Source organism: Ceratotherium simum, chromosome 12 (assembly GCF_057802395.1).
Source record: "Ceratotherium simum simum isolate JZ-2026a chromosome 12, ASM5780239v1, whole genome shotgun sequence".
Classification (NCBI taxonomy): Eukaryota; Metazoa; Chordata; class Mammalia; order Perissodactyla; family Rhinocerotidae; genus Ceratotherium; species Ceratotherium simum.
Window position 1 is genome coordinate 61,230,359 of NC_141911.1, and position 25,664 is coordinate 61,256,022.

The window sequence follows — 25,664 nt, forward strand, 5'->3', positions numbered from 1 at the left end:
GCAAGAACTCTTTAGACAGTATATTTTAGGAAAACATCATGGTGTGAAACTCAATTCAATTTATGTGTCTGTTTTTGTATTATATGGATCATTTTTACATAGTAAGAATTTGACATTTGCAGTTTTAGAGGTCATATGCTGTGAGCTTTAGAGGTCATATGCTGTGAGCTAAGACACACTTTCGGATTATAATTAATTCAAATCCCAATTATGCTATTCCAAGCAGCAACGGTTCTATAAAATCCTCGTTTCTGTGGCCAGCATGTTACAGTTTAGTTTATTAAGCCAAATGCATTGCAGGCTGTGCTTATGGAACAGAGTCATTCAACCAACCAAGGCAACCATAGCTGACACCTGGACACTTTACAGAACAATACACTGCAGCTGGACTCAAGGGGGAAACTTGCTAATTTGTACCTGGTTACACAAATAGGCCAAAGGTGCCTTAACTGATTTTAGAGAATTATCTTTACTACTCAAAATCATTAGAGCCAATAGCACTGTATGAAGTAAGCTAAATAGATAAATATCTATTGACTAAATTACCCCTCTAATACATCAGCTTAAAAAAAAAACAACTTTGAAAATAAGTTTCAAAAAAACCTGAATGCTTACAATGACATGCATATCTGTATTCTTTGATACAAAGTTTGACTTAATCCTTTGTTAACAACTACCTCTAAGGCAGCTGAAGGGTAATAAACACTCTCTTGCCAAAGGAACTGACAATTCACTGGCTTAAAGGTCCTCAATTTTTCTCTGAACAAGACCAGGCTCATCGTTCTACCTCTGAAGGTGAGTCTCTATTTACACTGACAACAAACTGATCAGAAACTGGAATGAGCTGTTTCAGAACAGCTCACAAGGGCTGACTCTTTAGAGGTGGGGATGTAAGCAGAATAGAGGAATTGGTAACATGATACGTTTTTATGGGCCATTTCTAACAGGAAAGTAAAATGCATTGTGATTCCCTTTAATTTTACATATCAATTTGTTCTCAGGGCCTACTTGGTGAGGCAGACCAACTTAGTATTTCTTTTATAACTGTAAACATTTCCATTTCACATTCATCAGTTTAACCATCTCTTAAAATAGATTAATTATTAGCATTTAAAGATTGTCTTTATTCTCCTTCATATACAACTCCAATAAATGAGTGGATGGATTGGTGGATGGATGGATGGATAACTGTAATTCAAATTGGAAATTTTGACTGATACAACAATATACAAAATACATTTCAAAGTGAGCTGTTAGACCACAGAGCCTAAATTTCAACATAGATATAAAAGATTATGCCAATTGAGAAAATGTTTTGAAGATTATTTCATTGGAAAGAGAGATGTATTATGGAGGAACAATGATGAGGGTTGTTTGCAATGTACCTCAAGATAGTCACAGAACTTAATAAGCATCTCCTGCACTAATCTCTTTATTTAAAATTTTGATATCCTGCTCATCGTGTTTTTTTGCATTAACATTTATTTTTAAAAAATGTTTCACTAAAATATTGTTTATTTTGATTGCTGAGGTTTTTTGGCACCCCCTTTAATTTTGCGCTTAAGATGAGCGCCTCACTAGCTTCACCCTAGTCCCAGCCCTAACTGAGGGGCACAAGGGAATAATGTCTGACCCTCACCTGCACCTGCTAAAGCAGCCTATGACAGCAGGACAGAGGTGGGTGACTAGGAAAGTACCGCACTCTCCTCTAATGGTGGGTCAAAGGATGGGAACTTTAGGGACGACATGAAAACTAGTGGTAGGAATAGACGCCAGGGGTCATTTAAAAAGGTATCCTGTCCAAGAGGATGGTCTGAGAGGGTTGAGGACAACCTAGGAGTAGGCGGCTTTGGGATATACTGCTGCAAAGCAGAAGCTGAGGGGCACTGGGAGTGACCAAATGAAGGCAAAGCACTGCTACCCCTGGAGAGTTGGACTGACGGCCAAGCAATCAGAGGGACCCCACCTCTGCCCTCTGCCCTCCACCCCACTCTCCAACCCTAGAGGGGTTAAGCAAGGTTTATAACACACTCTTCCCTGAAGACTGCTGGCCTGACTGCAGCCAAGCCCTAGAATGGAGGTGGGGTGTGGAGGAGAAGTCTTAAGTTTGAATGAAGAACAAAGTATTCTTTAATACATTAGACACAACATTTCTAACACTGATTAAAACAATGCGTTTGATATTAAAGTGACCTTAGGATTCAAGACCGTGTTACTAAACTCCAGGGGCATCATTCCTATTATAATCTATTGCAGCTGGGCTCCAGAAGGCTCATTTACAAAGATTACAATGCAAATTGTGCCCCTGGAGTTGTACAACTTGGAGGCCCTGATAGAATATTTTATTACTTGAACGGTCAGAAAAATCATGGGACTGCCTAGGTTTTTATGTAGGCATAGGAAAAAAACTTCTCCCAGTGAAAGATAAAGACAAAAATGAATTTGCATTTTAATTAAACTCCATAAATTGTGCTTGTTCAACTTATGGTCACAGAAAGACGGATGAAGGAACGAACAGATGAATAAACAGATAGTAAAAGGCCAATTTCAGTTATTAAAGAGAGTGATTCTATTTAAATTAATCTGTTTCTTTAACAAGGAGATGATTTAAGAAGCATATTCCTGTTGAAAAGGGTAGAAACATTCTTTGGGGACAAATTTCAATGTCTGACTGATGTTGTTTAGGGACTTGATCTGTATTTCAAAGGTTGGTCTCCCATATAGATAAGCTAGCTGAAAAGAGAATACTGTGCCCTGATGCCCTTGGGAGGTACCATACACATCTGGCACAGCTGCCGTCTACTGTCTTGTTTGCTAATCTAGTCTCTGACAGACACCTAGGATGTTCCCACATTTCTGTGGTTCTCTTTTCTCCAATCTCACTTTCACCATTTATTTGCAGTCCTCATTTCTCAGAAAGGTTAGGGTAATACTTAATTAGCCTTCTCTTCCAGATGGGTTCCTCAAATCCCTCCTATATTTGGTGCCAAATGAAGCCTTCTAAAATACAAATCTGATCACATGAAGATAGGTTGTGGGTATCTACACATACACAAACATATACATATATGTATATGCATACATATATACACATATATGTACATAGGAATATATGAAAATATACCTATACATATGGTGAGTGTGTACAAACATACACATATACTTAAAACTGGAAGAATCATATAAAAGCATAATAATTATGTCCTTAAGTTATATTTTTAAAAAATACTCCAGAAAAACTTTCCCAACTGCTACACAGCAGGGTGAAAGGATTTCTGTGATCTCTAGAAAGCTATTCCCTTGAGACGAGCTTGCAACATTGTATTGCCCTTCCTCATGATATCTCTGGACTTCATGATGAGACTAATATTTCCCTGGTTATCATGAATCAGCTGTTCTTGTCTTTTATGAGCTATGCTGAGAGCTTTACAAGCTCATTACACTAGGGAGAAGTAGGCTTACCTGACCTACTCTTGGTAGTTCAGGGCAGGCTTCTTAGAGCAGTAAATGACCGAGCTGGGACCTGAAGCAACAGAAAGCATGCACATTCAGGAGACTGGGACTGCAGGGAGTTTAATACGTTTAGATCTTAGAGTACACAGCAAGGAATGGCAAGAGACTGGAGATGTGAGTAGGAGCGTCATAAGACATGTTAAGGAACATGGTTTGTACTTTCTCTTGGAGGAATGGGACGGGGCTCAGCAGGAGCTTCTGCTGATTTCCACTTCTTTCACACCATTCAGTGGGGGATGTGTACTGCGGAGTCCAGATAGAGGGTACAGCTGTACGTCCATAGCGTCTGCACCCACATGCACACACACACCCAATCCACCCACTTTCCCAAACTGCAGGACCCTAAGTCTTCTAGTATCATCAGAGAAGAAAATAAAGGACTGGGTCTGCCTCAGCTGGTTGGCCCAGTTGCTTCTTCAGTAAGCGAGGTCTATAGGGAAACTGGTCCATAGGTTCTGTACAACCTTTTCTAGATAGAGTCTAGGTAAGTGATAAGAATTGGGGAGCTACAGAGTTGGGAGCTGAAGAAGGAAAAGTGTAGTTAAAAATTTGATCTGGTCATTAAAAAAATATCTAATGATACTAGTCTACAGAGATAACACAGATTCCTAACTGATTTTAAATTAGTTTACTGCCTCTGATAAATGGAAAGCTGAAAGTTTAGCATGCCCATTCTGTTTGCAGGTTTGCACGAGTCCAAGTGATATTTGCTTTCACCTGATCCTATTCTGCTCCCCCTGGGAAGCTCAAGGTGGCCATGAGATAAAGGGTGAGATCGTGTTTGGAAGGCACTGTGAGGTGAACAATGGTAAGAAGTCATTCTAGTTTCTTCTTCCCCACCTTCCTAACTGAGTCAGGAATTTTCATTTCAATTGCTATGAGATCATAGAGTAGGAAGATGTATTCCCAGAGAGAGCTATAGCATCATGCTACCCTTCACAGGCAAATCCAAGTCATACCCAGTTCCAAGTTAATCACTAGAACAAGTCACAAAATACCTAAATAACTTTTAGGTGACTTTCTAATAAACAGCAGAATGACATGGATTTTCTTTACAAAATATCAAAATACTTTGAGACCTGGGATACTTCTAAGGGTTTATTATTGCTGTTGGATTTTCTTTCTCAGGGAATGTGGAGAGAAACCAAGGTTTATTGAGTACTTGATGTCTACCACTTGTTCAGGGTGTGCTTTATACAATTTATTCATAAAACTGTATGTATTAGGTATTTATCTTCATTTTACAGATAAGGAAACTGACACTCAGAGACTGAGTAATCTGACCAAGGTCCTGTATGGTAATGGGCGTTGTAGTCAGTATTGAAATGCAAGACTTTTTGTTTCTAAAACACAGGTTCTTTTTACTGCACCACATTTCTATTCCAGTAACCAGACACATCTAATTTTCTAATCTGAAAAGAAAGATTGGATCCATCATCCATGGCCTTCTAAATTCACAAATCGCCATAAGTAGTGAGATTATCTGAGAGACTATTTAGTCCTTGGCTTTAGAGTAACCATAAACTTTTCTACTCTTCTCCAAGTTGAAAGTATACTAGGGTGATGGTTCCTAAATGATGAGGTTTTCATTATCTTTGGCAAAAGAGAGAAAAAAAAAAAGACAAGGTAGTCAATTTTCTCATAAAGCTAGAGTTATAAATGTAAAGGACTTCCTGTCATTCTAAAATTACGCTCTCTCTACCTCCCCACCCCCCGTGTGTGTTGTGATGTCTTTTTCTTTTTTAATGAAATAATGGAGATGGTAGAAGGTAGTTTGCTTTTTAATGTGCTTACGTGATGAAATGAAAAGTGGGCAACTCCATTGAAAGAGTGTGCCCAATGGATACAATCAAAATTTAAAAATTTGATTCTATTCCCCAATGTCCTGTTCACATTTGTTAGATATATCCTTCCCTAACCCTGAATGAAATCTTGGGCATGCCCTATAGCTTCTCTACTGACCTTTAGTTAATAAGAGGTTCTCTGGTCACATTCACTCACAATAATAGTCTCTTTTTAGTAATATGTTCAAGCTACTTAATAATCAAAACTCCACACTTCATATTAAATTAGTGCTTCTCCTCCACCAGCTCAGACCTGCTCCAGGCGAGAAGCCTGTGGGGGAGGGAGAGATATGCTGACCTCCGTCCCTTTTAACCTTTCTAGCTGCCCTCCATGCCCCCACCCCACACACATAATGAGTTTTGGCTTCTGACTACACCAGGTTTGGGGACGAGAGGGAGTGACAGTAAAACAAAGGACTGGTTTTAATTAATGGTACAGCTGACATCTGGCTTTCCTCTGCACACGGCAGATATTTAAATTGCATACAGTGTTTGAAAGTTGCTAAGAGAGTAAATCTTAAAAATTCTCATTGTAAGAAAAAGAATTTTGTAACTGTGTATGGTGATGCATGGTAACTAGACGTACTGTAGTAATCATTTCACAGTGTATACAAATATCAAATCATTACGTTGTACACCTGAAACTAATATAACATTATACATCAATTATACCTCAATTTAAAAAAAAGAAAGATGATTCTTTTATGGGAGTTTTCATGTTATCCAGCCACATTTCTACCTCTCAAAATTTTTCTCAGTGGCCTATCACCATTCAAGACAAAAACAAAAACTTAATGAGTACCTACTGTGTCTCATGCACTGTACCAGATGCCAGGATATTTATCCAAACCTCTGGCATCCCAAAAACACAATGCAAAAGGACATACTAGAAAAATAAAATAAATTTTCAGTATCAATATTATGTTAACTTCTTTAACTTTTCAGCTGTATTTGGTCATGAAGTCTTACTTTACAACATAATTGCTATTGTGAAAAAGGGCTAGGTCATTAATAGTCTCATTTCTCACATGCTATTTGATATATGCTCTAAATTATGTTACCTCCTGCATAGTGTGCACTTGGAACTTATAAGCATAAAAACTATCTTCAGACAGTATGCATTCTAATTCTTGAAATAAATGTGCCCACAAATTGCAGTTTAAGACAGAGTAGGTATGCTTATCATGTTTGAATTCAGCTGAATTTCAGAAAAGAAGCTAAGGAATTTATAAAAAAAGAACTAGAAGAGCTTGGAATTTGTGTAGTTAGGTGACCTCTTGAACTTTAAAATTCCTCATCACAGTACAAAGTTAGTTCTAAGAAAAGAAATAGAGTAAGTTCTCTCCTAAGGAGAGACCTGACTCTGATTGCCCAGGGGCTGACTCAACTGGAGATCATGGCGTTTGATGGTACTTGGAAGGTAGACCGGAGTGAGAACTATGACAAGTTCATGGAAAAAATGGGTAAGAGCTTAATTCTTTAGTGGCTCATTCTCATGTTTCTCACAGACATTTTTCTTTCTACCTCCTTCTAAACCTCTGGGCTTAGAGAATGGCTCCTATTATGGCAGTGAGGATCCAGAATGTGTGATGGTTCAGAAAAGGGAAAACTATACCCTTACTTCTTACTTTAGGAAGAAAAGTTTCTTGGGTGCTGTCCTCTGAAACAAAAAAAAACATCCAGATATGCTTCATTCACATTAACTGCACATTGAGCCTATATCATTGAAAATTGACCACTTTTTTTTGTTTAGAAAGTAAAAAATGGCAGTGCGTAATAACAACTTCCCCAGACTTTAAAACATTGAATTCTACAGGATGGAAAAGCAAAGACCATATAATAAAGCAATGGAAAAGAGTTCTATCAAAATTCACAGCTCTGAATAAATGAGACAATTCTCTTTTCCTCTGACTTCTAAAATTTGGGGAATAATCTCACGACACTATGTAGTTTCTATGGCAATTTTAACTGATTTTAATATCTATACTGATTTTAATATCTTTAATATTCTGGCAGCCCATACGCTGCACAAGACAGGCAAACAAACTTGTGTCATTCCCCAAAAATAAAAATCTGCATCAATTATATCCTATAGTTCAGGGATTCCAAGTTTAAATTTATGAAATTTGTACATTCTTACAATAACAGATTTAACTATAATATTTGCTCATTTTCTCATTTTTGTGACAGTAAAAAATGCCACAAAAAGTACAGAGAATTATGAAGTTCAAAATTTAAAAGGTATTATGGAAAGCAAAGGAGTACTAAAAAAAGAACACTGTATACATGGAATTAAAGTTGTATACCCCTATAAATATATGAATATACTTTTTAATCCTTCATTTAACATTTCTGGAATTTGATTTACTTAACGCTGAAATGAGAAGTTTGATAATTTTTATAAATTACAATTTTTGTATAAATTACAAATTTTTTGGTATAAATTACAAATTTACAATTCTATGCTTCATTTAATTTTTCTTAAGTTTTGGAAAAATAGCTTGAATCAGTACTCTTGATCTGATTGAGCTTGAACTTTTTCTACAGAAGCAATCTGAATGCTCCTGTGCCAAGGCAACGCTGTTAGGTTTTCCTCCCTGCCCTCAAAATATAAATAAACGAACAAATAAACAAACAAATAAATAAAACAGAACTTGGAAAAATAAACACTTTCTATGGCATTTTGACTTTATTTTCTTCAACTTCTTTCTCTTTGCAGGTATTAATATAATGAAAAGGAGGCTTGCAGCTCGTGACAATTTGGAGCTGACAATTACACAAGAAGGAAATAAATTCACGGTCAAAGAATCAAGCACTTTTCGAACCACTGAAACTGTTTTTGAGCTTGGTGTCACTTTTAATTACAGGCTAGCGGACGGAACTGAACTCAGCGTAAGAAAAATTTTATAAGCAATGCATTCTTGATTTTTCTACACAATTCTAAAATAATCTCTGCTCTCTGTCATTGGATGGTTTACTTAATGTAGTCTCCTTCATTTACTGAGCAGCCAATGGAGTTTATCCATGTTATACATTGTACATATTGGGAGATTACTTAAATATAATGTTTTTATTTTCATATACATCTGTAAAGAACCTGGATTGAACAGTAAGAATTAGAAAAATACCCTTTGAGGGGGCTAGCCCTGTGGCGTAGCGGTTAAGTGGGTGCACTCCGCTGCTGGGGGCCCGGGTTTGGATTCCGGGCACGCACCCAGGCACCGCTTTGTCAGGCCATGTGGCGGCGGTGTCCCACATAAAGTGGAGGAAGATGAGCACGGATGTTAGCCCAGGGCCAGTCTTCCTCAGCAAAAAGAGGAGGATTGGCATGGATGTTAGCTCAGGGCTGATCTTCCTCTAAATAAATAAATAAATAAATAAATAAATAAGAAAAATACCCTTTGAATGACTGAGTATAGATCTAGTCATAAAGAAAACTAAAGCTCAGTGTTTTCAACTTTACACACCTGACAGCAACAGAAGATTTTAGAGTTATCTAACTTAAACAAAATGGGCATTTAATAAATGTACTGAAATAATAAAATAAATGAATAAATTAGTGAATGAGTGAGTGACCAAATGGAAAGGTCTAATGTTACATGGTTTAAGATATAAAATTCTAGAGAGGGGCCGGCCTGGTGGCGCAAGTGGTTAAGTGCAAGTGCTTTGCTGCAGCGGCCCAGGATTCACCGGTCCGGATCCCAGGCGTGCACCGACGCACTGCTTGGCAAGCCATGCTGTGCTGGCGTCCCATATAAAGTGGAGGAAGATGGGCCCGGATGTCAGCCCAGGGCCAGTCTTCCTCAGCAAAAAAAGAGGAGGATTGGCAGATGTTAGCACAGGGCTGATCTCCTCACACACACACACAAAAAAGGTAACAACCAATGTAATTATACAAGAAAAAGCAATAAAGGGTATATTTAAAAAAATACATAAAATAAAATTCTAGAGAGTCACATTTTTCAACTAATTTTTTAAAAACTTTTTTGTCCTCATAATTTTTCTAGTTAAATTATAGATGTTTGCAATGACAATTAAACTGTCAAATATTTTATCAATTGTGGCCATTTTTTAATTTCTACAATTATATAAATTAAAATAAGCATAGGGTTATTAGCCTCTCCATGAAAGTAATTTGAACCATGACTAAATTTAGGATACTTTTTTAAACATGAAAGATTTAGAAAAGAGAAGCCCCGATCATCTGCCTTTTTCTTTTTCTTTTTGGCAAGGAAGACCAGCCCTGAGCTAACATCCATGCCAATCCTCCTCTTTTTGCTGAGGAAGACTGGCCCTGAGCTAACATCCATACCCATCTTCCTCCACTTTATGTGGGACACCACCATAGCATGGCCTGACAAGCGGTGCATCGGTGCGTGCCCGAGATCCGAACCCGGGCCGCCAGCAGCAGAGTGCACGCACTTAACCACTATGCCACGGGGCCGGCCCTTGATCATCTGCCTTGAATTAAAATTCAGCATTTAGAAATTATTGAATGAGATGAGCATAATGGTTACCAGCACATACTCTAGAGCCCAAAAGCCTGGGTTTGATCCTGGCTCCATGACATTAGGTAAATTACAGTGTCTCAGTTTTCTCATCTGTAAAATGGAGATAATAATATCTACTTCATAGGGTCACTGTGAAGATTGAAGAAGTAGATCTATAGAACTCAGATCAGTGCCCAACACATATAAAATGCTAAAAATAATGCTATTTTATTATTATATTTTTATTTTTATATAGGGGTCTTGGAGCCCAAAAGGAAATAAACTTGTTGGAAAATTCAAACAGGTAGACAATGGAAACAAACTGACTGTTGTCCAAGAAATTACAGATGGTGAAATGGTCCTGGTGAGTTATAAAAAGATTATAGCTATTTCCCAAAGACAAAAACAATTACATAACCATACTTTTATTTTTGCGGTTGCTGAGTTACATCTTCAATAAATAGACTATTACTTTTCTCGTAAATCTTACTATTTTAAAAATATAGATATTTTCTGATGCCTATTTATTGAAGGAAATATACATATGTCAAATACACCGATGCCTATTTTTACTGAACATGTAAGTGACTACAAACCAAATGTCTTTTTTAAATGGGTGTATCCTGTGTCTGTATAAACTGTCTCTGTCAAGTACAAGAAAAAAATACCATAAATTCATTTCAAAGCTATAATAATACTAATATTTTTCTTAATTAGCCTTAAATCTTAATGGCAAATTCTTCTACATTTGTTAACACCTTTCAGACTTACGCATATGAAGGAGTAGAAGCCAAGAGGATCTTTAAAAAGGAGTGAGCATTGTTCTTGGAGCACAGCCCAGAACACAAAGCAGATGGAAAATCTATATTGTACTAGAACTGTTTTTCTCTCCTCATCAAGTATAAAGTTACTGACTGCTTGGTCCTTTTATGAACATTGGCCAATGGCTTATATTTCCAGTCTCGCCAAAGCAAAAGCAGTCAAAGCTAATTAGGATTTAACTTGTTTTACATTCTGTAAGATGTACATTTATTGGTGTTCTAAGAGAATTTGTGACATTTTTAAAAATAGATGAATAAACATTGTTCCCACATTGTTTTATACGTAGCCTCTTCTTTTTTTTATTTTTTTAAAAAAGCTATATGACACACACATTAATGGACTGGGTTTTTCCCCCATATTTGGTAAACTAAAAACATGGACTGCATGGGGGTCTTTAAAATTTTGTACTGGTTGGAAATATTTTCCTTCTAATATCTATTATTATAAAAATAATATATGCTCAACCAGAAAACTTAGAGATAAGAAAAGCAAAGGCAAAATAAACATTTCCATAAACCCACAATCCAGAGAGCATCACCATTCTGACTTTAATAGATATCCCCCCAGTCCTCTTCTCTGGGTGTGGATATATATATTTCCCCATACATACTACTTTGAATAAAATGACAGGAAACAAATGATGCACTAAGTTAAAGAATTATATTATATTTTTCTACATGGTCAGTGATTCCCAGACCTGGCTGTGAATCGGGACCTGAGAAACTTAAAAATTTTTTGCATATGTAATCTCCACTGTTAACCTACTAGATCAGAATCTTTTTTTTTTTTTTGTGAGGAAGATCAGCCCTGAGCTAACATCCATGCTAATCCTCCTCTTTTTGCTGAGGAAGACCGGCTCTGAGCTAACATCTATTGCCAATCCTCCTCCTCTTTTTTCCCCAAAGCCCCAGTAGATAGTTGTACGTCATAGTTGCACATCCTTCTAGTTGCTGTATGTGCAACGCTGCCTCAGCATGGCTGAAGAGGTGGTGCATCGGTGTGCGCCCGGGATCCGAACCCAGGCCGCCAGCAGCGGAGTGCGCGCACTTAACCGCTAAGCCACGGGGCGGCCCCTAGATCAGAATCTTTGAAGAACGAACCAGGGATTTTAGAAAAAATTCCCAAGTGATTCATTCAGATGCAGCAGGGTGACTAACCAGTCTTTGAGAACAACTGGGCTATCAGATACCAAAATTGTCATGTTCAATTGCCACCTCTTTTTTCTCATAAACACATACACTGCCAATTTGCCAGGGCCCAAAAAGTTTCCTTTTACTCATATTCTCACATGATGTACTATTTTATGTATTTCTACAGCAACTGCATTTTAGTGGGCATGTATTAGGGGATAGAGAAGGTGGTCAATTTTTTCAGCATTTAACTCTACAGACTTTCATTTTGATCTAATTTGTTAACTCTTTTTCATACCTATGAAGGTGACAGCTAACGTTTATATAGTTCTTACCACGCACCAGTCACTGTTCTCAGTGGTATATACACATGGCAGACACATTACAACATCGGAAGAAAAATGTTTGAGTACATGATGAAAATGAATAGATTAGAGAACACATATCTGGATCTTTTTTGTGCTTCAGAGGACAGCACTCAAATGATCTCTTCTTCCACTAGTGAGACAGTGTATTCTTCCTAATGCAAGAAGTGAGAATATGGTTTTCCCTACACTGAACTATCACACATTCTGGATCCTCACTGCCAGAACAGGAGCCATTCTCTAAGCCCAGAGGTTTATAACATGCAATCTTCTGCAAAAAACAAGAACTTAAATCCAATGTTCCTTTTATGACTTCAGTAAAAACTTCACATAGAAAATAGTAATTATTTAGATTTTCACGTTTTTTTTTTTTTTATAATTTTATTTATTTATTTATTTTTTCCCCCAAAGCCCCAGTAGATAGTTGTATGTCATAGCTGCACATCCCCCTAGTTGCTGTACGTGGGACGTGGCCTCGGCATTGCCGGATAAGCTGTGCGTCAGTGCGCGCCCAGGATCCGAACCCGGGCCGCCAGCAGCAGAGCGCGCACACTTAACTGCTAAGCCACAGGGCCGGCCCTCACATGCTTTTTAAAATAAAAGTTCAAAGTACTTTTATTTCTCTATTCTTGTCTACTTATGTGAAAGAGGAAAAGGGCAGGTATCATTTGAAAGTGGAGAAACAAAGGCACAAAGAAGTTTATTAGCTTATCTAACCTTGTGCAGAGTCTACGATGAACAGGAACAAATGTCGGTCTTGACTTTCAGTCCAGTACGTTATGATCTATGCTATTACTCAGCCTGTTATAAACAAAAATATCTTAAGAAAAAAATGTCCCTTAATTCCTTAGAGGCACCCAAGAACAGTACTCCAAATGAGTTAGGTCAGACTGTAAAATGGTGGCAATTAGTGGTTAGGCACTTTTCTATTTCTAGCCTCACTACAGGCTCACTTTTTTCACAATTTATATCCTTTCCAGTATTCAATGTCCACTATTTATTAGTATTGGAGAGCACCCCATCATTTGCTAAGTGACTGCCATTGCTATAACCCCTCTTTGGGAAATTGACCTTGATATCACCCCAACCTGATTGACCAAGAGAGCGTGACCCAGGAGCAGCCAACCAACCACAATTTGGGGAGCTTATGAACTCTGTGCAGAAAGAACCATACAACTAACTGAACTTAGAAAAATCTCTCTTTAGGGAGTTTGAATCTGAGAAATACACAGTTAGTAGTTGGTAGAAAGGAAAAAGGTTTAAAGAGGACAAAGAGGGCAGGCCGTGAGTTATTAAAGTCATGAGTATGGGAAACTACAAGCAAGCAGAAGCCATAGGGTAGAGAGCAGAATAGAGGGACAGTTAGAAGCAGCTGGAGTAGTAAAAGCAGAAACACTTACACATGAAATGTGGTATCTGGGATCTGCTTCAAATTGCTTTCTCCTCAGTCTGGAATTGGGGAGACAGTGGGGAAGGGTATCGGTGAAACAAGATTGGTCACAAGTTGACAACTGTTGCAGCTGTTGAAAAGCGCCTGACGCATGATGACACATGATAGGTTCACTGATGAAGTGAATGATGGAAATTCATTTTACTTTTCTTCCTACTTTTGAATGTATTTGAAATTTTCCATAACAAAAAGTTAAAAACATAATACTTAAATACATATATAACTCCAGAAGCCAACCACCTCCCATCACTTCCATTGCTATCACTTTGGTCTGAGTCACCATTGTCTTCCCCCTGGATTACTGTAATAACCCCCTAAAAAGCCTCCCACCTCTACGTTCCCTACCCTCCCCCCTTAGTCTCTTTTTCACTACAGCAGCCAGAAGGATCCTTTAAAAATCTAAACCAGATCATGTCACTCCTCTGAACAAAGCAGTGCAACGTCTCCCATTTCATTCAGAGAAAAAGCCAATGCCCTTAAATGGCCTAAAAGACCCTATGTGATCAGATCCACTATTACCCAGCTGACATGCATTCTATTTTCAAGGATTATCTGGAGGACTATCAAGTGGAGAAAACACTCTGGAACAAAGGCCCTAAGGCAGCAGCAATCCTGGTAAATTTGAAGAACATGGATAGCCTGGTAAGAGTCCCCAAGGTTGTCCAGAGCTGACTAAAAATAAGACCAATGTTCAGGAAATACAGGCTAACTCAGCCTTCCTAGAACTCAGAAATGATGTGGTAAAAAGAGAATGAGTTTTGGAATCACAGAGACTTGCTTAAACTCTTGTCTTTTTACTTATTGAAATTCAAGTTCTGAGCCTCAATTTTTCTCACTTGAAAAATAGGAAAAATAGTAATGATTTTCTGAGATTGTTGTTAATTGAGGTATTACATATAAAACAACTAGCATGGTGCCTGGCATATAGCTGGTACTCAATAAATGTAAGTAATACAAACCTGCACCCTTCTCTTGTTGAGAAGACAGAGAAAAGTATGTCTTGAGTAAATGGGAAAACTCTTTTCTCAAAATACCCTCCACTGAGCCTGTGTGGTAGAGCAAGCCTTGGCCTGATAAATGCAAACTCTTAGTTCCAGTCCAGTCTGTGACATAACTAGCTGGGGACTTTGGGTGACTCACTTCATCTCGTTGGAATTTAGTTCAATTATCTTTAAAATAAGGCTACTGGACAAGACGATCTCTAAATTTCTTTCCAGTGCTAAGATTCTATGATGTCTGAATAACATCCAGTGATTCTTCCTTTAAGTAGTCCCTTTGGTGTGTGTCACAGGAAGGTGTTGCAATGACAGAGGGTGGGTGGGGAGAGGGAGATATCTTTTAAGCTCTTAAGCACTGCTGGCTTCAAGGGCCTTGTGCTTGGTTTAATGCTTTGCTGTTACTGTCTTAAAATTCTCGATAAATTTTGGAACAAGGATCCCTGCATTTTCATTTCACACTAGGTCCTGCAAATTATGTAGCTGGTCCCGTTCCTATAAGCTGACTATGAGTAAATATAAAATATTTTCCAGTGAGCAACTGGAGACTGGCAGCAAGACATGCCTGGGCACCTGAAGAGAGGTGACTGGGTGGGTAAGACAGTTGTCTGGGGTAGAATGAAAGTGGGAGGGGGTTTTATGTGGATTGAGAGGGGAGGAAGGTGGTGGATGGACACTTCAACCAATTATGAAATGCTTCTTTACATTCTGCTACTTGCTTTCTCTGAACCCTAGCATAAGACTGCCATCTACTGGTCAATGACACGAACTCTTTCAAAGACTTCCAATGCAGGGTCTCTGCGTTTCAGCGTCTTACACGGTGTGCCAGAAAGGGCCAACATACCATATTCTGCAGTTTGAAATGATAATTATTAACTTCTTCCTCAGTGCCAACTTCCAAACTAAAGTAATACAAAGACTCCTTTTCTGTCCTCCTGAACAATCCCCTAAAGCTGCTTTCATTTACTCAACAAAAGATAACTTTTAAAAAGTACTATGTGCCAGGCAACAAGTATTCAACGATGAACACCACTGGCAGAGATATTTAGGTCACTAAGAACTTCATCAAATGGATTCAGATTCTCAGGTTCATCTTGGGTCTGAGTCGGAATACCTAGAATAGCATCATCTTCAAAACGGGATGGTCATCTAGCAGTAGGGTTACACTTGCAGTGTGTGCTAATATGCAAGGTGGTGTATAGCTCTGACCTACAGGACCAATGACCCACCTTCAGGCTGTTGGCTGGAACAGACATTACCGCAGAATTGACTGGAAAAGAAGAGTAAGCAAGGGTGGCAGAAGATGAAGAAAGTTAGGGGCACAAATAAAGAACAGTGCCCCAGGGGCTCCACTCTCTCTGAGAGCTCCATCAGAATGAAGGGTACCAGAAGTCCTCCCTTCTGTGATATCTTAGATTACCAGGAAGAAAAGAGTGACCTTGAATACTTGTCCAGCAATTAGTGGTTTGGACTGCTGTGAAGGGAGAAGAGTGGTAGAAATCTGAAGGAGGGCGAGGAAGGTCTCCCAGGATCTCAGCCCAGTTTCAAGGCCACATCTCTTAGATTACAGGTGGTTCTTTTCACACAATTCTGTACAATCATTACGTAAGCTGGAGAAAACACCTGAGAGCAGAAGAGCAGCACTCCTCCTCCACTCAAAAACAAACAAGTCCTTTAGGTAAAGGAGTATGCGCCTAATGCCATTTCTTGGTTTTGCTGTAGACAATTTTTTAAAACAAGATATCAAGATAACAAGGGTATGTGACACAGACTTTCTTCTCTTCAACATATCCTTAGAACAGACAGACCTGAGTGAGGACGGAGCTTATCTCACACTCTTGGTCCCCACTGAGTGTTCACCCTGTGTTCCCATAGCACAATGTGCTCGCCTGTATCATATACCATTGTTGGGTATTCAAGTTGCTTGCCTGTCTCCTCTGAGCTCCACGAGGGCAAGGACAGAGTCTTATATCTATATCCCCTCTCCACACTATAACCCTCTAACACATAGTCAACATTAATAATTGTAGTTGAATGAATAAATGGGGCATATGCTGGACAGCCTCAGCCTCACAAGCCAGCCTTCCCCATCCTGTATCCTGAAAACTTTTACACAGAAGCTCTACTGAAGGAATCAGCCCTAGCTGTTCCTTATGCACAGATAATCTTATTCTGAACCAGATCATTCCCACCTTGGCCATATCTGATTAGGCCACCTGATGCAAGGGCAGTCAACCTATATACTTGAGAGCAGCCTATAATATGAGAACTTTACACAAGATCAATAATTCTAATTAATTAAACCAGTTAGGGTCTCTCTCTTGGGAATTTGACTTCAGTACACAGAAAAAGTCATCAGCTAGTAATGATGGGCAAAAGTTGAAAGACACAGAGGAAAGGCAGACAACAGTTGAGGCCATGAGGCAAAAGGGATCATGGTGAATTCTAGTAAACAAAAATCAGATAGAAGAAAAGAATGTGAGAGGACAGGTTCTTAGAGGTGGAAATAATGGATTCTTGCTTCTGATGGATAAAAATATAATTTGTTCACTACAGCTTCCTAGGATCCTGAGTGGCCAAGAGTACATATTTCTTTAACCAAATTGAATTAAGCATCTACCATGTGACAAATATGACATGAGTTTTACTGGTGAATAAGACAAATTTTGCTCCCATGGAGCTTTGAATCCAGCTTAGAAGCTTAGAAGCTAGAGGTAGAAGACTGACATTGAACAAGTAAAAACAACTGAGATAAGCTTCACAAAGAAGTAGTGTAGGCTCTCACAGAAGCATATAGTATCTTGAATTATGTGTTCCATTGGCTTATTTTTCCTAAGATGCCTGATTAGATGGCCTTTCCTAATTCTAAGAGACCTAAGATTCTTTTCATCTGTAACCATCTACGAAAAGGCTAGTTTCCAGGGCATACAAAATCTTCAAAACACAAAATGGCTCCAAAATACAAAGAGAAAATTGTAAAATCTAAATAAATAAATGTTTTATCCAGAAAACATAGCACTAATTCAGATTCAGTTCAATCAACTCTTACTACCACTACAAGTTAACCCCTTCACGGTGTTTACAATATGCCAGACATTGTGCAAAGTGCTTTATAAAAATCAACTCATATTAATCTTCACAAAAACTCAATACAACAAGAACTAATACGACTATCCTCATTTTACAGATGAGGAAACTGAGAAAAAGAGTTACGTAACTTGGCTGAGGTCAACAGCCAGCAAACTGCTGAACCAGGATTTGAACCCTAGCAGTCTGTTTCTAGAGTCTAGATGTTCCAGAGTTCAGATTCAATTTTATTTAATGTGAGTATGTAGGTAAATTTTCTTTCACATATTCAGCAAATATTTATTGAGCATTTATTACATGTGGGTGCTGATCTAGGTGTTAGAGATACAACAGTGAGCAAGACAAAAAACATCCCTGTCCTCATGGAGGGGATACAGACAATTTACAAGAGAAGGAAGTACAATATATATGGTACATTGGGTGGCATGGACGCTATGGAGAAAACAAAGCCAGGAAGAGGGATGACGAGTGCCAGGGGTCAGATCATGGGTACAATTTAAAATAGGATAGTCAGGGAAGTAACCTGAGTAGGTGACATTTGAGCAATAACCTGAAAGAAGCGAGGGAATGAGCCATTCTAAGTATGTTTTATATGATATCGGGTAGAGTAAGAGCCCTGGGTTTGGATCCTTGGACCCATGACAGTCTTAAAACAGTCCTAGAGTTATATTTAGTGAGTGTCTGGGATTTGCAATATAAAGAGCCTAACTAGCACATTCTATGAGGGCTAGAAGTTGCTAGCTTAGGAAGAGCAGAGCATTACTAAACAAGCAACAGCCTCTTCATTCATTTTGAGCTGGAATTTGTGTAGGATTACTTTGTGAATTGGCAATGTTGAAAACTTTATGAACCTGATTCTTCTCAGTTTCTAAAGTCAATACATGATCTATTTTAGTCTGCCTGGGTTACCAATTGATGTGCATATTCTGCAGTTACTGGGTAGAGTATTCTAGATATGTCTGTTAGGTCTACTTGGTTTATAGTGTTGTTCAAGTCTTCTACTTTCTTATTGATCTTCTGTCTAGATGTTTTACCCATCATTGAAAGTGGGGTATTAAGTCTCCAAATATTATTGTAGAACTCTCTATTTCTCCCTTTAATTCTGTCCATGTCTTCATATATTTTGATTTAGCATTTGCTTGGTTGCTGTGAACCTCTGACTGTTTCCCAGAGTTCAGACAAACCTGTTTCAGATAGTTTCTACTTATTTTTCAATGTTTCTGTGGAGGGATGGAGGCTTGGGGTTGCCTACTCCACCATTTTGAACATAGGTCTCCCAAGGTGACTTTTGACACAGCTCTCACCAAGGCAGAAAAAAAGGTAAATCTGTTTTCTAATGGGGCATATTTATAGTTACGAACATAAAAGATGAACTTCTCCAGTAGATGCTTAAGTCTTATTCCCTACATCTGTCTCCTCCGTTTCATGTTGGCCCCTGAGTGATCACTGAGGAATCATAGAACTCCATGGAATGTAGTTTGAAAAGCACTATTATGTGTCTCTATAACACCTGACACTATGTGCCTAGTGCCTGTGATCTGATGTTAGAATAGCTAAATAATAATTTTGGCCTAGACCATCTCTTGCTTATTTTCTAACACACTTGTTTTCAAAAGACTTTCTTCCCAACTTGTAATGAATGCATTTTCACTGAGAAAACTTGGAAAATATTAAAAAGCACTAAGAATGAAATGATCTGTGGTTCCATCTCCCAGAAATAACTGCTATTAACATGTTGACACTTCCCACGCTTATAAAATGAGCCTAATTCTGGTTAATATTTTACACACAGCGGTTATCACCTTGGTATCCATTTACTTAACACTGTTACTCTAGTTCATGCCCATGTTAATATTGCCATGTCTACTCTTGGAAGCCTATTATATAATTTTATCAGAGAAGACATCATGTATTGACTAACCTTTCAATCTCCACCCTCATGACTGTCCCTCCAAAGTCTTTCAATAAAACAAAAACGGGTTAATTGCTGAGTTAATTAGCATAATGAGATTTCAACATCTTTGTCATCTTGACCTACCAATTAAGCTTTGCCCTACTGAAGCGGTTTTTAAACTTTAAAAAGCAGCAGAATGCCTTCTTTATTTTGAAATAAAAACTTTTATGAAACCCTAAAATACAAAATAACAAAACTGAGCTCTTACGGTTAAAGTCTGTACACGTGTAGGTAGAGGGAAGAGGGTAGACAGTTCGTTCAGAGCCAATCCTGCTTAGCCTTCCTAACACCCAAACCATTATGCAGAACTTCAGGGCTCTGGAACAGAATGTTTGAATATCCCATTGCTCTGTCAAATGTCCTCAGTCAGTACAGCAGTTTCCCCTTATATACGGTTTTGCTTTCCAAGGTTTCCATTACCCTCACTCAACCATGGTCTGAAAATATTAAATGGAAAATTCCAGAAGTCAACAGTTCATAAGTTTTAAATTTCTTACCGTTCTGAGTAGTGTGATAAAACCTCTTGCTGTCCCACTCCATCCTGCTCGGGACATGAATCACCCCTTTGTCCAGCTGATCCATGCTGTATACACTACTCTCTGTTAGTCATTTAGTAGTTAGTCATTTAGTACACTACTCTCCGTTAGTCATTTAAGAGCAGTGATCCTGGCAATTCGAATATGCCAAAGAGAAGCCGTGAAATGCTTCCTTTAAGTGAAAAGGTGCAAGTTCTCGACTTAATAAGAAAAGAAAAAGAACTGTATGCTGAGGTTGCTAAGATCTACAGAAAGCATGAATCTTCTATCTGTGAAATTGTGAAGAAAGAAAAAGAAATTTGTGCTGGTTTTGCTGTCACACCTCAAACTGCAAAAGTTACAGCCACCGTGTGGAATAAATTAAGACAGAAATAGCATTAAATTTGTGAGTGGAAGACAGAAGGTCAAAGCAGCCTAACGCTACATCACAATGCCTACATCATTCACCTCACTTCACCTCATCACATAGGCACTGTATCATCTCACATAATCACAAGAAGGGTAAATACAGTACAACAAGATATTTTGCAGAGAGTCCACATTCACATAACTTATTACAGTATATTGTTATAACTGTTCTACTTTATTACTAGTTATTGTTGTTAATCTCTTACTGTGCCTAATTTATAAATTAAACTTTATCATAGGTATGTAGCTTTAGGAAAGAACATAGTATATGTAGGGTTTGGTACTATCCGCAGTTTTAGGCATCCACTGGGGGTCTTAAAACATATCCCCTGCGGATAAGGGGAGACTACCGTACTTCTAAACAGTTGGATGACTACTGCATCTATATCTCCTACGGCTCCTCAGACAGTGCCTGACACACAGTAGGAATTCACTGAGTATTTATTGAAATTAAAGAAGAGAAATCCAGGGGGCCGGCTCGGTGGCGCAAGCGGTTAAGTGCACATGCTCCACTGCGGCGGCCCGGGGTTCGCCGGTTCGGATCCCGGGCGCACACCGATGCACCGCTTGTTAAGCCATGCTGTGGCAGCGTCCCATATAACATGGAGGAAGATGGGCACGGATGTTAGCCCAGGGCCAGTCTTCTTCAGCACAAAAGAGGAGAATTGGCATCAGATGTTAGCTCAGGGCTGGTCTTCCTCACAAAAAAAAAAAAAAAAAGAAGAAGAGATATCCAAAAAGGGGGAATGGATTTAGTGCATATCCATTACTAGTACTTGAAAAAACCTTAGAAAGTATCCCCACTGAGAGTGGTAGATCAATAGTAATAGATCTTAGTGGTATCATTATACTATTATGTTACAAAAGAGATAATTCAACAAGTTTTTTTGTGTGTGAGGAAGATTGGCCCCGTGCTAACATCTGTTACCAACCTTCCTCCTCTTCTTTTTTCTCCCCAAAGTCCCAGTACACAGTTGTATATCACAGTTGTAGAGTTGTAGCTCTTCTACGTGGGATGCCGCCCTAGCATGGCTTGATGAGCGGTGAGTAGGTCCGCACCCAAGATCCAAACTAGTGAACCCCCGGGCCGCCAAAGCTGAACACGTGAACTTAACTGCTATGCCACCAGCCGGCCCCAACAAGTATTTTTTGACCAGGATTGTATTAGTAGTTTCAGAATACAACAAAATATAATTGAATAAATATTTAATTTTTTTTCCATGTTCAAGGTACTGTTTGAGGGACTTGTGGAAGCTGCAAAGATGGTAAAAATATAGCCTCCTTCCTAAAGGATACTTAATACTCTCATAGGGGAGACAATTTACATAAAACAGTGCTACAAAGCAAGCCAATGTGCCAGACAATATGTCAAGAAGATTTCAGTGTTTTTTGAGGTGAGGGTAGAGAAATTTTGAAAAATGACCAGTCCAATAGATAGCCTCATCAATAGGTGGGTGTTATAGAATGTAGAGGGTAATAGTAATGCAGAAGGAAGGCCAAAAACTACGGGAACAAATACTTCACTGCCTTGATCTTGAGAAGATAATCCTCTACATGACATATAAAGTAGTTGAAGATGAGTTAAAAGTGAAGTTTTTGCAATTTGTATGTTAGAAATACTGAGAATGGAGAGAGCAATGTGAATCATAGTGAGGGAGACTTTATGAAGTTGGCATTTGAATTGAAAAAGGATGGGTAGATTAGACAGGGGGGAAGCATTACAGTTGAATGAGAACAACATGCACCAAAGCCCAAAGGCCAAAAGGAGAACAGTTTCCGTAAGGAAGATAGAAGCAATCTGGCTGGAGCAAAGGGTGTTTGCTGGACACTAGGTTGGCTGAGCAGGGTGGAGACATATTAATAGTGGGGTATACAGATGGGAGCTGACAAAGGCCAAGATGAAGATAAAAGAGAAGCTGCAATAAATAGCAATTAGTTATGATGACTGTACAACTCCCAAAGGAAAGTATCATAGGTATGTATAGCAGTAATGATGAAAGAGAAAAAAAAAGAAAGATAAAATTCCCCAGAAGACGGAGAAATAACTTGCTGTACCCATCAAAGGGTTATTGTTGGGACACTCATCCAATTTGGAAAGGAGGGAGAAATGAAGTGAAGATGAGAATGGGATGACTTAAGACAAACACATGTTTTCAGATGAAAATTACAATAGCAAAGTTTTTTTTACTGTTGGAGAGGTTACTCTGTAAAATTAGTTTAATTCCTAGGATGATCATGAGGATGCTTTACTATATGGACATAGTAGCCTAAAGAAATCTGCATTATCACCTTAGGTTAAAGCCAAACTTACCACATCCCTCTTGAGAACTTACTGCACTTGAACTTCAGAAGATTTGTCATGTCTTCTTAAAAATACTTTCCTAACATTGGCCTGTCTGTTACGGCATTCTCAAATACTATCTTCTCAACCCTAGCCCCAATCAGATTAATTGTGTTGATGGTATCATGAACATGTTGGATCGTGGGTGCAGTGTAATAATTCAATCTGTAATTCCTGGTACATATTTTTCACTTGAACATATAAGGTAAAAAAGTCTAAGGGGTAGGGAAAATGCTGAGCTTTTGCGTTGCTAACAGTGTACCTGGATTTCAGTAAAGTACCTTCTTGGAAATTAAATTGCTTTTAATTTCGGGACATAGCAAATTCCACAACAGACTCCACATTCATTTCTGTCTGTCATGTGGAGTGATCAAAGGGATTTTTACAGGGATGAAGTCTGAAGAGGTGACAAGACCTTTTAATTGAATTTAGTCTAAAGGACCCCTCCCTGTTTGCATTAATTACTCTCCCAAATGTGACAGATCTTCCTGACTCAAGAGATCAGACTAGAGTACCAACATCCTCTCAGAGATGAGTGGGTGACTCTGCCAAGGACAAGTTTAAACCATTTCAAACCTTTTTCTGAAATGGCTACTTCTACCCTGAAAAGTTCAATAATTTTTATCAATCCTATTTCAGTAATTAGAAATAATTGATCAACTCTTGCCATTGAGAAAGATGCGTCCATCTCTGCTATGGGCAATAGTTTACCTTCCCCCTGTAATTTTTATAAAGCCTCAATGTCACTTAAGATCAGGGTCTTTTCCAATCTACTACTAGCAGATAATCTGGGCTACATCATACAGTTCAGTTAAGTCTCAGGTGATGGTCTTCTCATTCCCAGAATCTACAAAGCAAAGGACAGTGGTATTTTTCTCTAAGGAAGTACACTATCTTTGTCTCTATTATGGGGCAACTGATTTGGAGGCAAATTTAAGCGAAGTTAGGCATCTGTTGAACAGCATTAGGAAAACTGGATTCAGAGTCAATTTTAGGCTTTATAAGTTTTTTTTAGTAACGTTAGACAATTCACTCTTTTTGTGTCTCATTTTCCAGTTCTGTAAAATAGAGTAATCACAGCTTCAAAGAGGTTTTACAAAGATTTAGTGGCAGTTTATTAAACACACACACAGTCACATCTTCATTCATCACACTAAGAGAACCACTTATCTGTCTAGATATCTGTATTTCTGAACAATCCAAGATTCATAATGTGATAAGGGGAGAGATGTTTAAAATTGGAGCCGCCGGGGAAAATCCAGGCAGTACAGTGAAGGAGTTCAGAGTATGTCACCCCAAACACATGCCCCTTGAGCATATTATCTTGAGTTAAAGGCAGAAACAACAGGTGCAAGAAGGGCACTCGGACCTTTCTTTTTCTTCCTGAAAGAAGGAGATAAAACTCCCATGTGAAAGGTGCCCTCCCTATACCAGGAGGAAGGGAGACATTCTTATCACCAGAGAAGAGAAGTCCAGGCAGAGAAATCTGTACAAACACACCTTGTTAAACTGCTTGTCTCAATCTATTCTATTTTCCCTCTGATCTTCCACTATGGGCTCTCTTTCAAACTGTCTCTCACTCTTACGAACACTTACTGTTTTCTCAACAGGTCAAGCACAGACCCAACACCCCCTTATACAGTTTTCCAAACCCTGGCCACATTAACTCATCAATCTGATTGCTGCTTATGTCAACATTTAGATCACACAAAAGAACCTGAACTAATTTTTGTTCTGCCAATGTGAGCACCTGGTGGACAAACTCTGGAAAATGAATGCATGACAGGGTATAGCATCCACAACCAAGAAAATACGTCACTCTTCCTCTTCTTTTGGTGAGTTGACTGGACACAGAAAAACCTCTGTGGAAGCTCAAGTACTGTCCTTTGTTCAGATAAAGACATTAGAAGGGAATTTTTCCCCTTGCGTTGAAAACTGTCATGGTGCTGGAACTTACTGCAATAAAACCCTGTGGTTTGATTCCACAGGTAGCATCCTCCAGCCTCTCATTAAGGTGCTAAATGGTCTTAGCACTGACTCTTATGGTATAGACACCTGCCAAATCATCAGATGTTATGGCTGGCTCACAAGCCATCCCTGTGTAACCTGGGGTAGCTCAGTTGCTCCCCTAATTAGCTGCCGAAAACCAAAGATTACATAAATAGACCAAACATCTAGACTAACTTGGGCAGGTAACAAAACCAAACCGTATAGCTGCTAAGGCCTAACTGTAGGCCTCCTAGATCAGATATTTTGCAACCTGTTCTAATCCTACCGACAGATAGGGATACACGGAAGGTGGAGATGTGCAGATGCCAACATGACAGGTGACAAGATATACCAAACCCCAACCCGGTAGGTCACAAGTTCCATTCTGATCTTATCCATGAACAATACTGGTCTTTTCATCTCATGTGATGACAAGATATATAAAGGGTTCCCACCTAGATGGTCAGGACAATATGGACTTGGATTCCTGACCCCCTCTGTCACCAGGTACTCCACCTTAAATGCCAGCCAAATTACAAACTTGGGCTCCTTTGTTCATAAAGTAGTGCCACACAAACATACTAGACGAGATGTCAGAGAAAACTGGCTTGTGTATCACAATTCTAAGTTCTTTTCAATACTGAGATCTGTTTTCCCAGGCTTTGGAAGTTACGAATTGGAGAAGATAGCTCTAAATCTTTCCATAGTAATAGAACAAGAGTTCAATATCACTCTGCAAA

The 25,664-nt window shown here is 38.7% G+C and overlaps 1 protein-coding gene and 1 long non-coding RNA gene across 3 annotated transcripts in view; one reads left to right on the plus strand and one right to left on the minus strand.

The window, feature by feature from the left end:
• Positions 1 to 25,664, minus strand: part of LOC147915865 (uncharacterized) — a 42,754-nt gene that overhangs the window by 15,663 nt on the left and 1,427 nt on the right. The window contains exons 2-4 of one of the 2 annotated variants that reach the window (XR_015553836.1): positions 13,565 to 13,613; positions 12,882 to 12,965; positions 3,463 to 3,523 (exon numbers count right to left, since the gene is read on the minus strand). This is a non-coding gene — a long non-coding RNA (uncharacterized LOC147915865). Of the gene's footprint in view, positions 1 to 3,462; positions 3,524 to 12,881; positions 12,966 to 13,564; positions 13,752 to 25,664 lie in introns of those variants that run through there. The other variant, XR_015553835.1, reaches the window with a different exon arrangement.
• FABP2 (fatty acid binding protein 2) lies at positions 6,572 to 10,307 on the plus strand. Its single transcript, XM_014784490.2, has 3 exons — positions 6,572 to 6,820; positions 8,077 to 8,249; positions 10,104 to 10,307. The coding sequence occupies exons 1-3, from the start codon at positions 6,754 to 6,756 to the stop codon at positions 10,305 to 10,307; spliced, it is 444 nt and encodes a 147-aa protein (XP_014639976.2). The 5' UTR covers positions 6,572 to 6,753.

Bases quoted from the DNA above. Each gene is read 5' to 3' on its own strand.
- FABP2 (XM_014784490.2), top strand. From the start codon at position 6,754: ATGGCGTTTGATGGTACTTGGAAGGTAGACCGGAGTGAGAACTATGAC. The intron at 6,821-8,076 runs GTAAGAGCTTAA...TTCTCTTTGCAG, and splicing joins CAAGTTCATGGAAAAAATGG to GTATTAATATAATGAAAAGG. The intron at 8,250-10,103 runs GTAAGAAAAATT...ATTTTTATATAG, and splicing joins CGGACGGAACTGAACTCAGC to GGGTCTTGGAGCCCAAAAGG.